A 14632-nucleotide genomic window follows, 5' to 3' on the forward strand; every position below is an offset into this window, starting at 1 on the left:
TAAGTTAAAAGGACCAATATCCTTCTTTGCTTATATGAATTGCAGTCAAGTACCGTAGCAGAGATTTTCTTTACAGTAAACACCACAATATTACAGCAGCAAAATATGGATTTCCAAATTCTTTGCTAGGACAATTAGTTTGGTGCTACAACAAAAACTGCTCCAGTAGCGCAAGCTCGGGAGAACGAGTAAATATAACTTGTTATATAACATACAAAAACTGTATAAGTAATTAAAGAAGCGCATATGAACCAACAATTTAAAGTCTCAAGGCAGCAATTGCTTCAGGCCTGAAGTCAATCCGAAGCCCTAACACCCTCCTAACCTCTGCTGGTGTCAAAAGCCATGTCAGATGCCCGGCATTGTCACCCCAGAAATCCAGTATCTCCGATACCCGCTCAAAATTCAGAATTGTTGACATCTGGGAAAGTCTTGAGAACTTGTCTCGGACTGGTCTCTGTGACATTTCCGAGAAATGGTTGATCAGGGAGCGTACCTCCTTGTCGAGCTGGAGCCCACCAAGCTGGCTGAACCTCTTCTGCATCATTATCACTTCAAGCCTCTTGACAATGAAGTCGATGATTAAGTGCACAAAGGAATCATAGTTGTTTGATGTCATCACGGGCTGGAGCCATGCAACATTAGTATTAACTGTAAGGAGAAGCTTCTGCACCCATGGATCATTCACCTCATTTTCTCCATATTCGGCATCATCCAGCTCATAACTGACAGTGGCAACAGTGTCCAGAACAGGACGAACACGGGGTGCCACAGATGCCACTAAATGCTCCAGTCCAGAATGAAGGATCTTCTTGAAGGAAGCACTGATCTCACCTAGCTCAGATAAACAGGATTTGATTTTCTCTCGGTCAGCAGGAGCATGAAAAGCCTGTTGAACAACAGGAATAGTCAGTACAGCTGGGTTGTCAACACGAAAATACTATGCTACGAACAAAGTGATTTTATCAGATAAGAGTGAAACTATTAGTTGTTTTTGGTGTAATTAAGGTATTTTGAAAGCTCATTGTAAAGTTTTAATTTGCCAGCAGGTTTCTCCCACATTCCTAATTCATTTTTGACATGCGCATGGTCTCCAATACATACATTTGACAATTAAACTTTCTCAATGAATGTTATCAGCATTATAATATCTACAAAATTCCTCTTTCAAATATAATATGGTTGGATTTATCATGTGACATGTCTGTGTGTTCCTCACCTTATCATGTCTATTTTGCAGTAAAACCATGTGTCACTAACTTATTTCAGTCAATCAAATGCACTACAATTCAGGGTTGTAAGCACAAATGAACCAACTAGGTAACAAGTAACATGGAGTCCCTAAGTCCATCGCAAACACAGTAATAAGATGTGTGCATGATTTATGTTCCATACTTATTTCATAGCTAAGAAATTTAGAACGAAGCACTCAGCTAGTCAGCTTCCAATCAGGTACGCAGCATCCCAGCTCCACAACCCCAACAGGGCAGTCAAATTCCTCCATGGAATGAAGCAGCTGGAGGTAGCCAAGTTTTACTAGGGAGTTCAGTGCTTCAATGAGGCAGTAGCAATGCACTTAAAATATTGTTGGTGACGACTGGCCACAAGACCACGCTGTGGCAGGCCTTGTGCAATGGGTGTCAAAAATGTTAGACATCAAAACATGTTTGTTGCTACAAATATGTTATCCTTTTGCAATTTGTTCTCTAAAGTGTTGCAATTGCAACTATTCCTTCTCAATGATACAATGTTGCCCAGTAGATATTAGCTAGACTTTTTACATTTGTTGAACCAAGGGGGCATTTTGCTGCAATTTTGTTATATAAATGTTGCCGTTCAATGATTTAGAGGCACACAGTAGGATGCCTAAGACTAAATCACTCAGGGGACGATGCGACAGGAACAACTTCCTTCAGACATTTGTCAAGTCCTTCTAGTTCCAATGTAGGAAAAAAGCTAAGAGGAATCAAGGTCAACCATGAGCATCGGATTTAATCTTCTGGAAATAAAACTATGACTACATTTCCTACCCATCTGCAGGCTTGCCAAAAAAAATTACTACCATTTTTTCCCTTTATTTCATGGTTGTGCAGAAAGATGCACTTTCCGGTGACAGCAGGTCATTTGTTTTCAGGAAGCAGCAGCATGTATTTGACAAATCTCTTCAAAGGCAGCAACCATTCTGCTACCCTCCAAGCATGCAATCATCACATCCAAATATATTCAACTAGCTTAGGGGGTCACTGGTGGAAACCTGGGAGCGTTGGTTTGCAAATGCATCTGTATGACAACATGCATGCAACATTTGATCGTTTTGGGTCAATGGTGAGTGGGTAAGAGCACAGATACAGTTCTTGCTCTTGAAAAGGCTCCTTAGAGACGTACTAGTTCAAATAGCTGCATGCTAACATTGATTTTTTGTGGATGAGTGAGCACAATCACTACAAAACATTGTGCAGGTGTGACAGATGCAGCAAACTGTTTCAATTTCCTTAGCAAAAGTTAGCCTGGTAAAGTGAACATTATAATTTGACAGATATTATGTACTAGACAACAATGTTGATCAGATACATAAAAATAGGTTACAAATTCAAGTGAACCGTGGAGGGAGCGAACAAAATGAACTGTTATTATAATGAAAAAGAAAAGGTGAGATTGCACAATTTGTAGCTTTTATCTCCATCCAACAGGAGATAGATTTAGCAAATAGCAGTGGACCGTTATTGAAAACAAATTGCACCATAATTGTAGGAAGTTCCTAAAGATTTATCTACAGGTTACAGCATAGCTAAATATATCCTAACTAAGAGACTATTTATTCAAGGAAGACACATATAACCCTTTTACATATGTGATGCTGTTTTGGTGCCACTCATAAGGTGTGACAACATGATATTATCAACTACTTTCTAGAGGCTTCTTTCACTAAACAAATTACAAGAACTGGACAAAAGCACCGATATCTTAAATTGTAATAACTGAGAGACTACTTGATTAATCATGATATCTTAAATCCCAAATGAATGCAAGTTATGAAGAGAAGAAAAGGTTAACACTGACCTCTGAACAGAGCTCCTCAATCTCATGACGGAGCTTCAGGACATACTCTGAGCTAACATCCATGTTGTTCAGCGCAGTTGCAATCTCCTCACCAGTCTTCTGAACACCAACACCACCAAGAAAGAGCTTTGCACCCAAGTTTGGTTCCCTCATCCTCCATTGCAGTGCTTCCTGGTACTCATTGCTCAGTAGGCTCGCCGCCCCACCAAGCACTGCAAAAATTGAGTTTATACTTGCAGTGGATGCTGCTCTTCGGCAGCAACTCTGCAGTACGAAGAACACATCATCCACCATTGATGTTGTGAGACCATCAGGCACTGGTTCATCAATCCGGATGGCTTTCCTTACATTCTCAACCATGAAGAATTCTTCCAGGATCACATAAAACCCAGTTAAATCCTGCACCATTTTATTGAAGCTACCATTCCGGAAGGACTTCATCGCTTGTGGTCCCAGCTCAGGTTTGACATCTCGCAATCCACGAATCTTATTCACCATAAATTCAGTATAGTCTTCACCAAGCTGTGTCAGTGACAGAATCTCCTCAAGATAGAGCTCGACCTCCCTGGGGTCAGGCCCTTCATTGCCCCCTGCAGCATTGGCCACAGAACTCACCACAGAGAGGAGGTTCTTGGTATATGAGTTTATATCCGAGGCAAGACGTGCAAGTTTCCTGTAATCAGCATATCGGCGCAGTATCTGTGTGCCCCGGGAATCACACTCCTCCTGCAGCTCAATGATGGCATAGGCAACACCATCCTCACCTCTGAGTTCACGAAGCACAGCATCATTCTCCTCAACGGCCAGGACAATGTCCTTGAAGAGACGGGTAAGGCAGCCAACAAAATCAGGCCGCTCTGAAGTAGGCTGTGTTGCAGAGGTTAACTCAGCTAGGTGCTCGAAGTCGGCACGAGCGCGCAGGGCGACGACCTTCTTGAGGTAGGCGACATAGACCTGCAATCCCTCATCAGCGAGAGCGAGGAGAGGGAAGAGGCGGACGAGGCGGAGAACGGCGGGATGGTTCAGCGCGTCCACAGCATCCGCCAGCCTTCGGCGCGCGAGCCCCTCCAGCCTGCGCTTGATGTCCAGAAGGTCGCGGCGGAGGTCGTCATCGGTGGGGAACCGGGCGTCGATGGCGAGGAAGTCGTGCGCGGCGGTGGCAGCGGCCGTGAGATCATCCGCCGCCAGAGCACGGCGTGCGGCGTCGAGCGCGCGGGACCTATCGAGCGCCGCCTCGGCGCGCGCGAGGGCGGCCTCCGCCCTGGAGTGCGCGGCGTCGAGGTGGCGCACGCGGGAGGAGAGCGCCTCGGCCAGCGCGGCGGTGGAGGAGGAGGAGTCCCTGAGCGCGGCGGCGTCGGAGGCGGCGAGCGAGAGGAGCGGCGGGGCGGAGCGGAGAAGGGAGGCGGCGGCGCGGTCGAGGTCGGGGCGGCGGGCGAGGAGCGCGTCGAGGCGGGCGTCGAGGGCGCGCTGGTAGGCGACGCACTCGTGGAGGAGGCGGGTGGCGGCGCCGGCGTCGGTGAGGGCGCGGAGGGCGACGACGGAGGCCGGGTCGCCGAAGTCGAGGGACGGGGCGGTGTCGGTGGAGGCGTCGGGGGGCAGCGCGGCATCGGGGCGTGGGGAGCGCGGGATGGGCAAGGGGTAGGACGCCACAGCCATGCCGGCCAGCCGCGGCGCCGGGGATCGCCGAGATCTCGGTGGGTAATTCGCGGGATCTGGGTGCTCTCCTCTCGGTGCTCTCTACTGTGGCCTGCCTGTGGGAGGCCTAGGGGGGTAGTTTGCCGGGCTGCGGGTGAAGGGCATTTCTGCGGGGAAAATTAATTTGCTTTCGAATGTTTCATTGTTAAGCAAACTGTTTTTATTTAAATCTAGGTTGCGAGCTATTATATTCCACATTGTGAGAGCATCTCTAGCAGGGGTACTAAACACAGCCCCTAAAGAAATTTTGAGAGGTAAGACAAAAAAATTTAGATCCAACAAAGCCCCTACTAAAGGCCCTAAAATAGGAAGGCCTCCAAATTATCCCCTCAAGCCCCCAGGCCTACGGGCCTTCTCCCTGGCCCCTATTCCACGCGCGGGAGAGAAATCCCACAGCCGCCGAGCCGCGCGCTCTTTTTTTTTCGCGCGAAAACTTCTGCTAGCGCCGCCGCTAAATCCTCTCTTCCGCATGCGCACCGCCTGGATCAGCGCCGTCCTCTCCAACTGGCCAACTCCTTCCTCGCCGCACTCCTCCCTGGCGGATCATCTCCCTGGCCGGCAACCTCCTCCCTGGCGGCCTCCTGCCCTACCGGCCACCTCCCTGCCCGGCGGCCTCCTCCCTGGCGCCCTCCCTCTCGGCTGCCAGCCCGCCCGACGCCCTCCTCCCCGGCAGACCACCTCCACGTCCTGCGCCCTTCTCCCCGTCCGACAATAGTCGAAGGTATTTTTTTTCTTTTTCCAATTGATTTATGGATGCAATTAGATAAGACTTGTTCTTTGGTGAGATTTAGCTTGCCAGGGCGATAAAATGGATGTGTGTATTTAGAAATCTATGGTTGGAGCAAGTATTTTAATCTGTTCACTTGTTCAGAGATAAGCATGCAAAAATTTATGTTCTTTTCAGATATTAGTAGGGGAAATTAATTGGTGAGAAAGAATCTGGTGGTGATCACTTTGTTGTATTTTAGTGATCTAAAAAAAATCGATAATACCACAACTCAGTAGGCAGGGGGAATGATAAATTGGGTCGAGCTAATATGGTTTTGGGCAAAGCTCCTTCCCTTTCTATTACTGAAAAAATGAATAGTTCTTAATGCACTCTGTAAATAAATAGTTCTTCCGTGCACTGAAATATCTAGACTACTTACATTGCACCTGTTCTGCAACAGTGCATATGCATGACTTTAAGACACTGTGCCACCTGAAATCTTGTGATCGTATTCTAGTTATATGCAGGTTCTTCGAGCAGGCTGTTACAAAAAGAGAAAAAAAAAAGCTGCTCTGGGTGCTATATGGTTTTCTTTTTAATTCAATTTTGTAGAGCTCTACCATAATCTGTTCTAAATTCTAATGATTGGAAAAATTTGCTACCATTATGCATTCTACCAACATATATTAGCTAGTATCTGCCATTTTTCCTGAGATTGATTAGAGAAGTTGTTAATTTATCTACTTATTGCAGTGACTAGATTGTGATGGCAAGTGAATGTGATTCCTTTGTGCGCACGATGTCCGAAGAGACCCATGTTGAGGCATATTCCTTGCCAATGCAAAATGAAGACCTTCATACTTCAACAAATGGTGCAAAAGGAAGAGCCAAAAGATCAAGCAACTTTAATCGTAAGGAGGACATTCAACTATGCATTTCATGGCAAAGCATTAGCTCGGATCCTATTATTGGCAATGAGCAACCAGGGAAGGCATATTGGCAAAGGATTGCAGAGCACTACCATGCTAACCGTGATTTTGAGTCTGATAGGAATACATTCTCTCTTGAGCACCGTTGGGGTAACATTCAGAAGGAAGTAAGCAAGTTTCAGGGCTGCTACGAACAAATTGAGCGTCGACATCCAAGTGGCATACCACATCAAGAGCTTGTAAGTTAAATTTTTTATTCATTATTATTAATAACAATCTTGTATGTATGTGAACTAGCACTTGAATTTTGCTATAGGTTCTTGAAGCCGAGGCATTGTACTCATCCAATGCACCAAAGAATAGGGCATTTCAGTTTAATCATTGTTGGCTCAAGTTGAGGAATTCTCCAAAGTTTCAAACTCTAAAATCCCACAAGAGGCCAAGGTCTAGGAAGTCTTCGACCCCAATTGAGAGTGCTGGTGAAGAAGATGAAGAAGGTGATGATGCTAGGAAGAGTACAACTCCTGATTTATCACAGCCAAGTGCTAAAAAGAGACCAATGGGTAGGAAGGAAGCAAAGGAGAAGTTGAAGAATGGAGGAGAAGATGGACCATACAAGGAGGCGATGAAAGATTTGCTTGACGCCAAAGAGAAAGAAGCTAAAGTGAAAGAAGAGAGATGGAAGGAAACTAAGGAGATTCAAGAGCACAAGCTCTTATTTGCTGAGCGTAAGTTAGTGTGGGATCAAGAACAGAAGATCATGTTTTGTGATGTTTCCACCTTGGAACCAGATGTGAGAACATATGTGTTGGCTATGAGGGCACAAATTGCAGCTTCAAAGGTGGCTGCCCTCAATGGTGGATTTGATGGTAGTAGTGGCTTTGGAGGTGAGTTTGGTGGTGGTAATTGAGAAGTTTGAGCACTTCGATGGAATAAGTTGGATCATATTGGATGATCCACATGTCCTTTGCTAGTAGGATATGTCATTTCCACGATTGGTTCTTGGAGTCCTTTTGTGTTAATTTTTGCAATTATCTAAGTGTCATTTGCTAGTAGGATATATATTACTTTTAGATTTGTTATTTTTATGATCGAACCATTCATTCTTTCTTGTAGGATGTGTTATTTTTAAATTATATAATGCATCTCCGCAAAATAAAAATAATGCATCACTGGGTTCACATAGCATATTGTGGTGATATGGAGACAGACAATGACATGTTGGTGAGCAATTTTTGTTTTCATTGGTGAATTATAAATCTTGGTTGCGTGTTGTTGTATATGGCATTGTGCCTACACCATATTTACATGTTTGAAAATTTTGATTTTCGATTTGAATTGTGGTGTTTGAAATTGTAAATTTAACTATGGTTAAATTATGCGCGTTAGAAATATTTATGTTTAATTATTGTGGTGTTAAACATAGTGTAAAAAGGGATTGCATGCTAAAATAAAAGAGAAACAATAGTAGGGGCTAAGAAATAGGGGCTATTGCTAGAGTTGGAGGTATTTTTTGGGTCCTTGGGAGATGGGGGCAGCCCTCATTTAACTTTTAGGGGCTTTAAAATAAGGCCTATTGCTGGAGATGCTCTAATGTTATGAATATAGAACTAACCATCTACGACTCCCTGTTAGGATGTATGAGTAATTTTTAAGGCCTCCTTTAAATTATATGAATAAAGAAAGCAAAGAAATAGAAAAAACGCAGTATTCTAACTAGAATAGAAGTGTTAAACTGATGATTGCAAAACATATAAAAACACAGGAATGACCGCTTGATTGGACCGTAGGAAAAACATAAGAATCGGATGAGAGAGATACACTCAAAGTAAATTTTCCAAGAGCTTTGAGCTCTTGCTGAGTTTCTTTCAAAATCTCTATAGGATTATTCATTCCATAGGAATTTCAAATGATTAGAAATGATTCAATCCGTTAATTAAAAGGCATTTATAGAAATTTTTCCTATAGAATTGAAATCATCCCAAAATTCCTATATATTTCCTCCAAATCAAAGGGACCCTAAGTGAGTACCATTTACAACCAACTCCCTCTATTTCATATTATAAGTCGTTTGACCTTTTTCTTAGTCAAAATTCTTTAGCTTTGACCAAATTTATAGGAAACAAATTAGCAACATCCACGACATGAAATTAATTTTATTAAATTTAATATTAAATATATTTTGATAATATGTTTGTTTTGTATTGGAAATATTAGTATGTTTTTCTACAAACTTGGTTAAACTTTAAGAAGTTTGACTAAGAATAAAATCAAACGGCTTATAATACGAAACGAAGGGGGTACTCAAATAAAAACAGTTTGCTTAACACTTACTCCCTCCATCCCATAAAAACCAACCTATAATTGAATGGGACATTATTGACGGTTATTAAGTACTAGTTTCAACCGCCAACTAGCACAACTAATAAAGGGAACCTTAGGGCCTGTTTGGGGGAGCTTCTTGCTGCTGCAACTTCTATCAAAATCAGAAGCTCCCCCAAACAGTCCAGCTTTTGGTCCAGATTCTGAGAAGCTGTAGTTGTAGAATCTAGAAAATGAACTAGAATCCAGAAGCTGGAAAATCCAGCTTTTCCAAATTCTCAGAAGCTGACTACCAACCAGCTGCTTCTCAGAATCTTAAGCTCCCCCAAATAGGCCCTTAGCATGTCTTACACGCATACCAATAATAAATAATGTAGTTGTATTAGGATTGGAAAATTAATGTGGATGCATGAATTATACGCCAAAGTGAAGGAGAAATTAAGCCGGCATGCAAAGAAAAACACCTCCAGTGAATCACGTGCAACCACACGGATTTAGGGGCCCTCAAGTCAGCTCAAACCGACTCAAAGTGGGACCAAACACCCGGGTACCTTCATAGGGGCCCACATGTCAGTCCCTCACCAAAGTTGGTGAGCAGAGTGGTTGAATGGGTTCGGCCGAACCAATCTTGGTGCACCTGACACCCATCTTCCACGTGGCGACTCCTCAGCGCTCCCCAATGACGGTTATGCGCAGTTAGCGGCCCCTAACTGCCATACAACCGTCATTACAAGGCTATAAATAGAGCTTCTCTCCCTCACATGCAACACACACCTCATGGAGCAATTCACTCTTTCGCTTTATATTCTCTATAGTTTTTAGTAGGAATTAAGCTTAGGAGTTTCGATCCTATAGTCTTCTTGGAGTTCTGGATATGTCTCTAGTACTCTCTTCTTTGTGTAAGATTATAGTCGAATTAATAGTATTATATTCTTTATTTATATATGCTCATATTTTATTTTATATAATTCTTTATTGAGTATATTTCCTATGAGTAGTATATACTTTGTATATTTGTTTCATCCTAGGCTAGTTGATCCATGCTAAAGTAACGGTCCAATGACCTTCATAGGTTGCTCTAGCTCTAACTTGTTCATCCCCTAGGGAAGATAGTGATATTGTTTACTAGCATAAACGTGGTGTTTAGGCTAGATAAATATCGTTGGATGTGGGTGTATCCCACGGAAAGTGAGGTAGGCGGCAAGTGGTGATAGCCATGTCCATCCTTTGTATTCCTCCATGTTCGGGTATGACATAAGAGTGCATAAATGCCATAACTACGTTGGCAAACTAGCAGTGAGTGGTTTCTCTATAGTACCTGGGCGCCTGGAACTATATCCTACATTGTAAGTATGTATATGTTAAGTATATGCGACACGATTAGTTTTGAAGTACAATTGTATCGTAATATCCTTAGGCTATTCCTACTAGACAATCTTTAGAGATGAATCTCTTGTGTGTGTACCTATCAAACCTTATCATAACCCCTGTCTAGATTGCAGAAATATAAATACAATACCCTTGGGAATACTCATGGGTGAAATGCTACAACGATATCTGTGCACTTGCGGATTTATCTGTGATAATAAGAAATATCAATAGACATATCTAGTACAACGGATATGGACATACTCCTGTCCAGATTCGCTGTACTAAATATGTCCCATCCAATACTAGGTTGGTTTTTTTATGGGATGGAGGGAGTATATTAATTTGTAGTGGTATACCCACAAAGTAAAATTTATAACTCTAACATGTAATATATTATAGTACGCTACTTGCACATGAATTATAACACAAGTTAGATAACATAATCTAATCTTAGGATGTGTTTGGTTGGAAGGATATAATTAAATAAAAATGTCCATGCAACTTTTATATGTGTTTGGTAAGAGTGAATGGGATGGTCAGGAGAGCTAAAGAGCTAAAATTGGATTATTCTATGAAGATGTTGGAATTCATTCGATAAAATTGACTCGATATCCACGTCCTAGGGTCTGTTTGGCACAGCTCCAGCTCTACCTCTCCTAGATCCCAGCCAAACAGTTTCAACTCCACCTAAAATGGGAGCGGAGCTAGGTGGAGCGCTCTCATAAAATGAGGCTGTTATACAACTCCACCCTAGACTTAACTCCTGAAACTAAATTTAGGAGTTAGAGTTCTACCAACAGGCCCCTAATTTTGATTATTAATAATGGGGCAATTGCAAATTTACCACTACTTTGAATCATTATTGCAAAACTGCCACTAGAAAATTGCAAAAATGCCACTAGAACTGTCATTCGAGTGGTATCCTTGCAATATTCAAAAAACCGGTGGCAAATTTGCAAATGCCCCATTAATAATTGATTAATAATAAGTATTACATGTTGTTAGTTAATAATTAACTTGTGAAAATTAATGTCGATTAGACATAATTAGTCAATTTTATTATTAACTAGTATAGATTATGGCAAGAATAATTATAATTAACATAGAATAATTAGTAGTTTATGTTTTCATTCAATCCGTCCTCTTCTAAAAAAATGAATGGCCATATCCACCCTATCAAAAGAAAAAAAAGATTACTATATCCCTTATAATATGGATGCCCATATCCTATCTACAATCTTGATCATGAACCAAAGACACCCTTTTATACTCTTTGCATTTCAAAATATGGTTCTCTAATGTTTGTTGCAAGAAATAGATATGTAAATTTTGTGAACAATGTTACTATCACTTTGTCGGATGAAGAAATGACCAAAATAAAAGTTGTATGTCTTGATGAGTTCTACAGCTTTTATGTTCATGACTTTTTCAGCTAAAATTATTTACTACAAAATATCATTTGAAGTTTTGAAATTCAAATTTTAGTTGATAAAACAAATTCACAAGAAAAAATGACCAAAATAATAGCAGAAAAAACACAATAAAATGATAGAGCATGATTTTAGAAACATTTAGGAAAAAGAATCATCCAATTTAGAGTTCATATGAGTGAGATAAACTAATTTCAAATTTTAAAATTTTATTTTCGCATACGGCTCCTTAATACACCCGTATGGAAAAATTGATTTTTCTATGTGGGCTCTTAAGTGGTCCGCATGCAAAAATGAGCTTATTTTGGCGTCTTAAGGAGTCGTATGCGAAAACACCGACGCAGCAAGTTGTGGTCCGTTTGCAAAAATCATAGGGTCTCATACACAAAAATCTTTTGTGTAGTAGTGATGGGTTTTTATATTCCGATTAATATTCATCACCGTATTCGTTTCGCTTATTCGCTTCGTATTTCTATTCGATAATATTCGATTTCGTTTTCATATCCGGGTTTTCGATTCCGAAAAAAATTATGAAAACGAGTATGGTAAAGCTAGTTTTTGACCGTATTCAATCCATTTTCATCCCTATATATTATGTTATATTATTACTTGCATGTGGCAGCCCTTAGTTTAGTTGAGTTTGTTTCCTCTTTTTGCAGCAATTCAATTTAGAAACTCCTGTCTTTTAGTCAAGCCACATACGCGTAAAGCAAATCCTAAACTCCCTCCTATCCTACCAAAACTTTAGTTTCATGCTTCGCACTAACATGATATCATTTTTTGAACTTATCTGACATGACAACAATATTTCCATCACTCTTACTGTAGGCTAACAAAAAATGCACTTTACAAAGTTTAAAAAGGGATATCTATGTATTGGACAACCCACCAACCACATAAAACCAAATTAAAGATGCTCCACATGTACTTTATTGCATCATCTTGCTAAAAGAAATAGATATACCTCATGACTCTAATTAAACACGTCATTCTGCATAGATAGATAAGGTAATATTTTCCTTTTTTATATATTCTCCTTTGTTTTGGGTATATAAACCCTCCTCCTCCTACATAGCTAGTCATCAGTAGAGAGAAGCTAGCAGGTGACTACCATGGCATCCATGTCTACCATTGTACCACTATGTCTAAGCCTCCTCCTCTTCTTTCAAGTATCGATCGCACAATTTTCATTTGGTGGAGGCCCACTATATAGCTCACGTGGGTTTAGGGGTGACTCAGTGAGCCAACACCAATGTCGTTTTGAGCATCTCGCCGCTCTAAAGGTGACTCACCGAGACAGATCTGAAGCCGACTTTATTGAGTACTACAACACCGAGGTACGCAACGAGTTCCGTTGTGCTGGAGTGAGTGTGAGGCGCTTGGTCATTGAGAGTAGGGGCTTGGCTCTGCCTGTGTATGCCAATGCTCACAAGCTTCTCTACATCATCCAAGGTCTGTATACCATAGTCCAACATATTATGTATGTACACACGACTAGTTGTTTTCGAACTACATTATTGTTCACAACATGTGAGGTTTTTTAATTGTGTGAGTACATGTTGTAGGTCATGGAGTGTTTGGGATGGCACTACCAGGCTGCCCGGAGACATTTCAATCGGTGCAGTATGCATTTGAGCAGTCTAGCACCCAAAAATTGAGCGATGAGCACCAGCAGCTTCACAAGTTCCGCCAAGGGGATGTCATTGCAGTGCCAGCTGGAGTGGCCCATTGGTTGTACAACAACGGTGATTCTCCTATGGTTGCTTTTTTGGTCATCGACTTTGGAAACAATGCTAACCAGCTTGATCCAATACCAAGGGTATGCCCATATATACATCTCACAAGCATAATTAATACTATTCCATATTTCTAACTTTAGTTTAATGAGTGGTACCACTAATACATATTATATAATGCAACTCAATATATTGAGTAGGAATTTTTCTTGGCCGGAAAGCCTACGAGCTGGCAGCAAGAGCAGTATTCGTACCAGGCTGAACAACAAAGCGACAATCAAAACATCTTTGCTGGATTCAATCCAGATTTACTTGGTGAGGCCCTAGGCGTGAGTAGGCAAACCGCCATGAGGCTCCAAGAACTGAATGACCAAAGAGGGGTGATTATCAGAGTTGCGCAAGGTCTCCAAGCACTACATCCTTCTTTCCAAACTGAGCAGGTCCAAGAGGAACAGTCCCAAGAACAGCAACAGCAACCAACCTGGTCAGGCAGAGGTTGTGCGCAAAACAATGGTCTAGACGAGATTATGTGTGCTTTTAAGCTGAGCAAGAACATCAATAATGCACAATCCACCGACATCTTCAACCCCCGCGGTGGAAGGATCACAAGGGCCAATAGCTAGAATTTTCCAGTTCTCAACATCATCCAGATGAGTGCCACAAGAACTGTGCTCCAGAGTGTGAGTATAAACCATGACAAAGTTAATAAGATTTTTATGCACAAAATAATGTAGGCATAGTACTTATTGCACTGATCTATTTTCCTCTTCTTTGTAGAATGCTTTGCTCACTCCACATTGGACAGTGAACGCGCATATAGTGATGTATGTGACTGCTGGTCAAGGGCGCATCCAGGTGGTTGATCACCGTGGTAGGACTGTCTTTGATGGTGAGCTTCGCCAACAACAAATCCTGCTAATCCCACAGAACTTTGCAGTTGCAGTGAAGGCACGCCAGGAAGGATTTTCCTGGGTGTCCTTCAAGACTAGCCACAATGCCATAGACAGTCAGATCGCTGGAAAGAGATCCATTCTTCGTGCTTTGCCAGTTGATGTGGTCGCTAAAGCCTACCTACTTTCAAGGGAGGAGTCTAGGAGCTTGAAGTTCAATCGTGGTGATGAGATGGCTGTCTTTTCACCAAGGCTTCACCAACAATTGTACGCTGAGTGGCAGAACAGCAAATAATTAACCAAATATGTATTCTATCCTATGTTAGTGATTTGAATAAAGTAAAGGAGGGATCAACACCTCTTTTTCAATAAAAAAATATCAACCAAGAATCGGAAAGAATTTTATAGTGTAATTGCGTTTTTAATCTAGGACCTCTTGAGAACTCAACAGCAACTAGCAATCTTAACCCTTAGATTATCCGGGAGTCGC

At 41.8% G+C, this 14632-nt stretch overlaps 4 protein-coding genes across 4 annotated transcripts; 3 read left to right on the forward strand and 1 right to left on the reverse strand.

Annotated features, from left to right (window-relative positions):
- LOC9267023 (conserved oligomeric Golgi complex subunit 4) lies at positions 1-4832 on the reverse strand. The gene is made up of 2 exons (XM_015771555.3): positions 3061-4832; positions 1-889 (listed from the first exon to the last, which is right to left on the reverse strand). The coding sequence occupies exons 1-2, from the start codon at positions 4714-4716 to the stop codon at positions 260-262; spliced, it is 2286 nt and encodes a 761-aa protein (XP_015627041.1). The 5' UTR covers positions 4717-4832; the 3' UTR covers positions 1-259.
- Positions 4833-6263: 1431 nt separating this feature from the next.
- Positions 6264-7303, forward strand: LOC107279991 (glutathione S-transferase T3). The gene is made up of 2 exons (XM_066307624.1): positions 6264-6632; positions 6710-7303. The coding sequence occupies exons 1-2, from the start codon at positions 6264-6266 to the stop codon at positions 7301-7303; spliced, it is 963 nt and encodes a 320-aa protein (XP_066163721.1).
- Positions 7304-11489: 4186 nt separating this feature from the next.
- On the forward strand, positions 11490-14532 carry LOC9269598 (glutelin type-B 5-like). Its single transcript, XM_015767754.3, has 4 exons — positions 11490-12968; positions 13082-13335; positions 13453-13932; positions 14030-14532. The coding sequence occupies exons 1-3, from the start codon at positions 12629-12631 to the stop codon at positions 13873-13875; spliced, it is 1017 nt and encodes a 338-aa protein (XP_015623240.1). The 5' UTR covers positions 11490-12628; the 3' UTR covers positions 13876-13932; positions 14030-14532.
- LOC136355237 (cocosin 1-like) lies at positions 13903-14437 on the forward strand. The gene is made up of 2 exons (XM_066307625.1): positions 13903-13932; positions 14030-14437. Exons 1-2 carry the CDS (start codon positions 13903-13905, stop codon positions 14435-14437), a joined length of 438 nt encoding a protein of 145 aa, XP_066163722.1.
- Positions 14533-14632: the final 100 nt, after the last annotated feature.

Source organism: Oryza sativa, chromosome 2 (genome assembly GCF_034140825.1).
Source record: "Oryza sativa Japonica Group chromosome 2, ASM3414082v1".
NCBI classification, from domain to species: domain Eukaryota; kingdom Viridiplantae; phylum Streptophyta; class Magnoliopsida; order Poales; family Poaceae; genus Oryza; species Oryza sativa.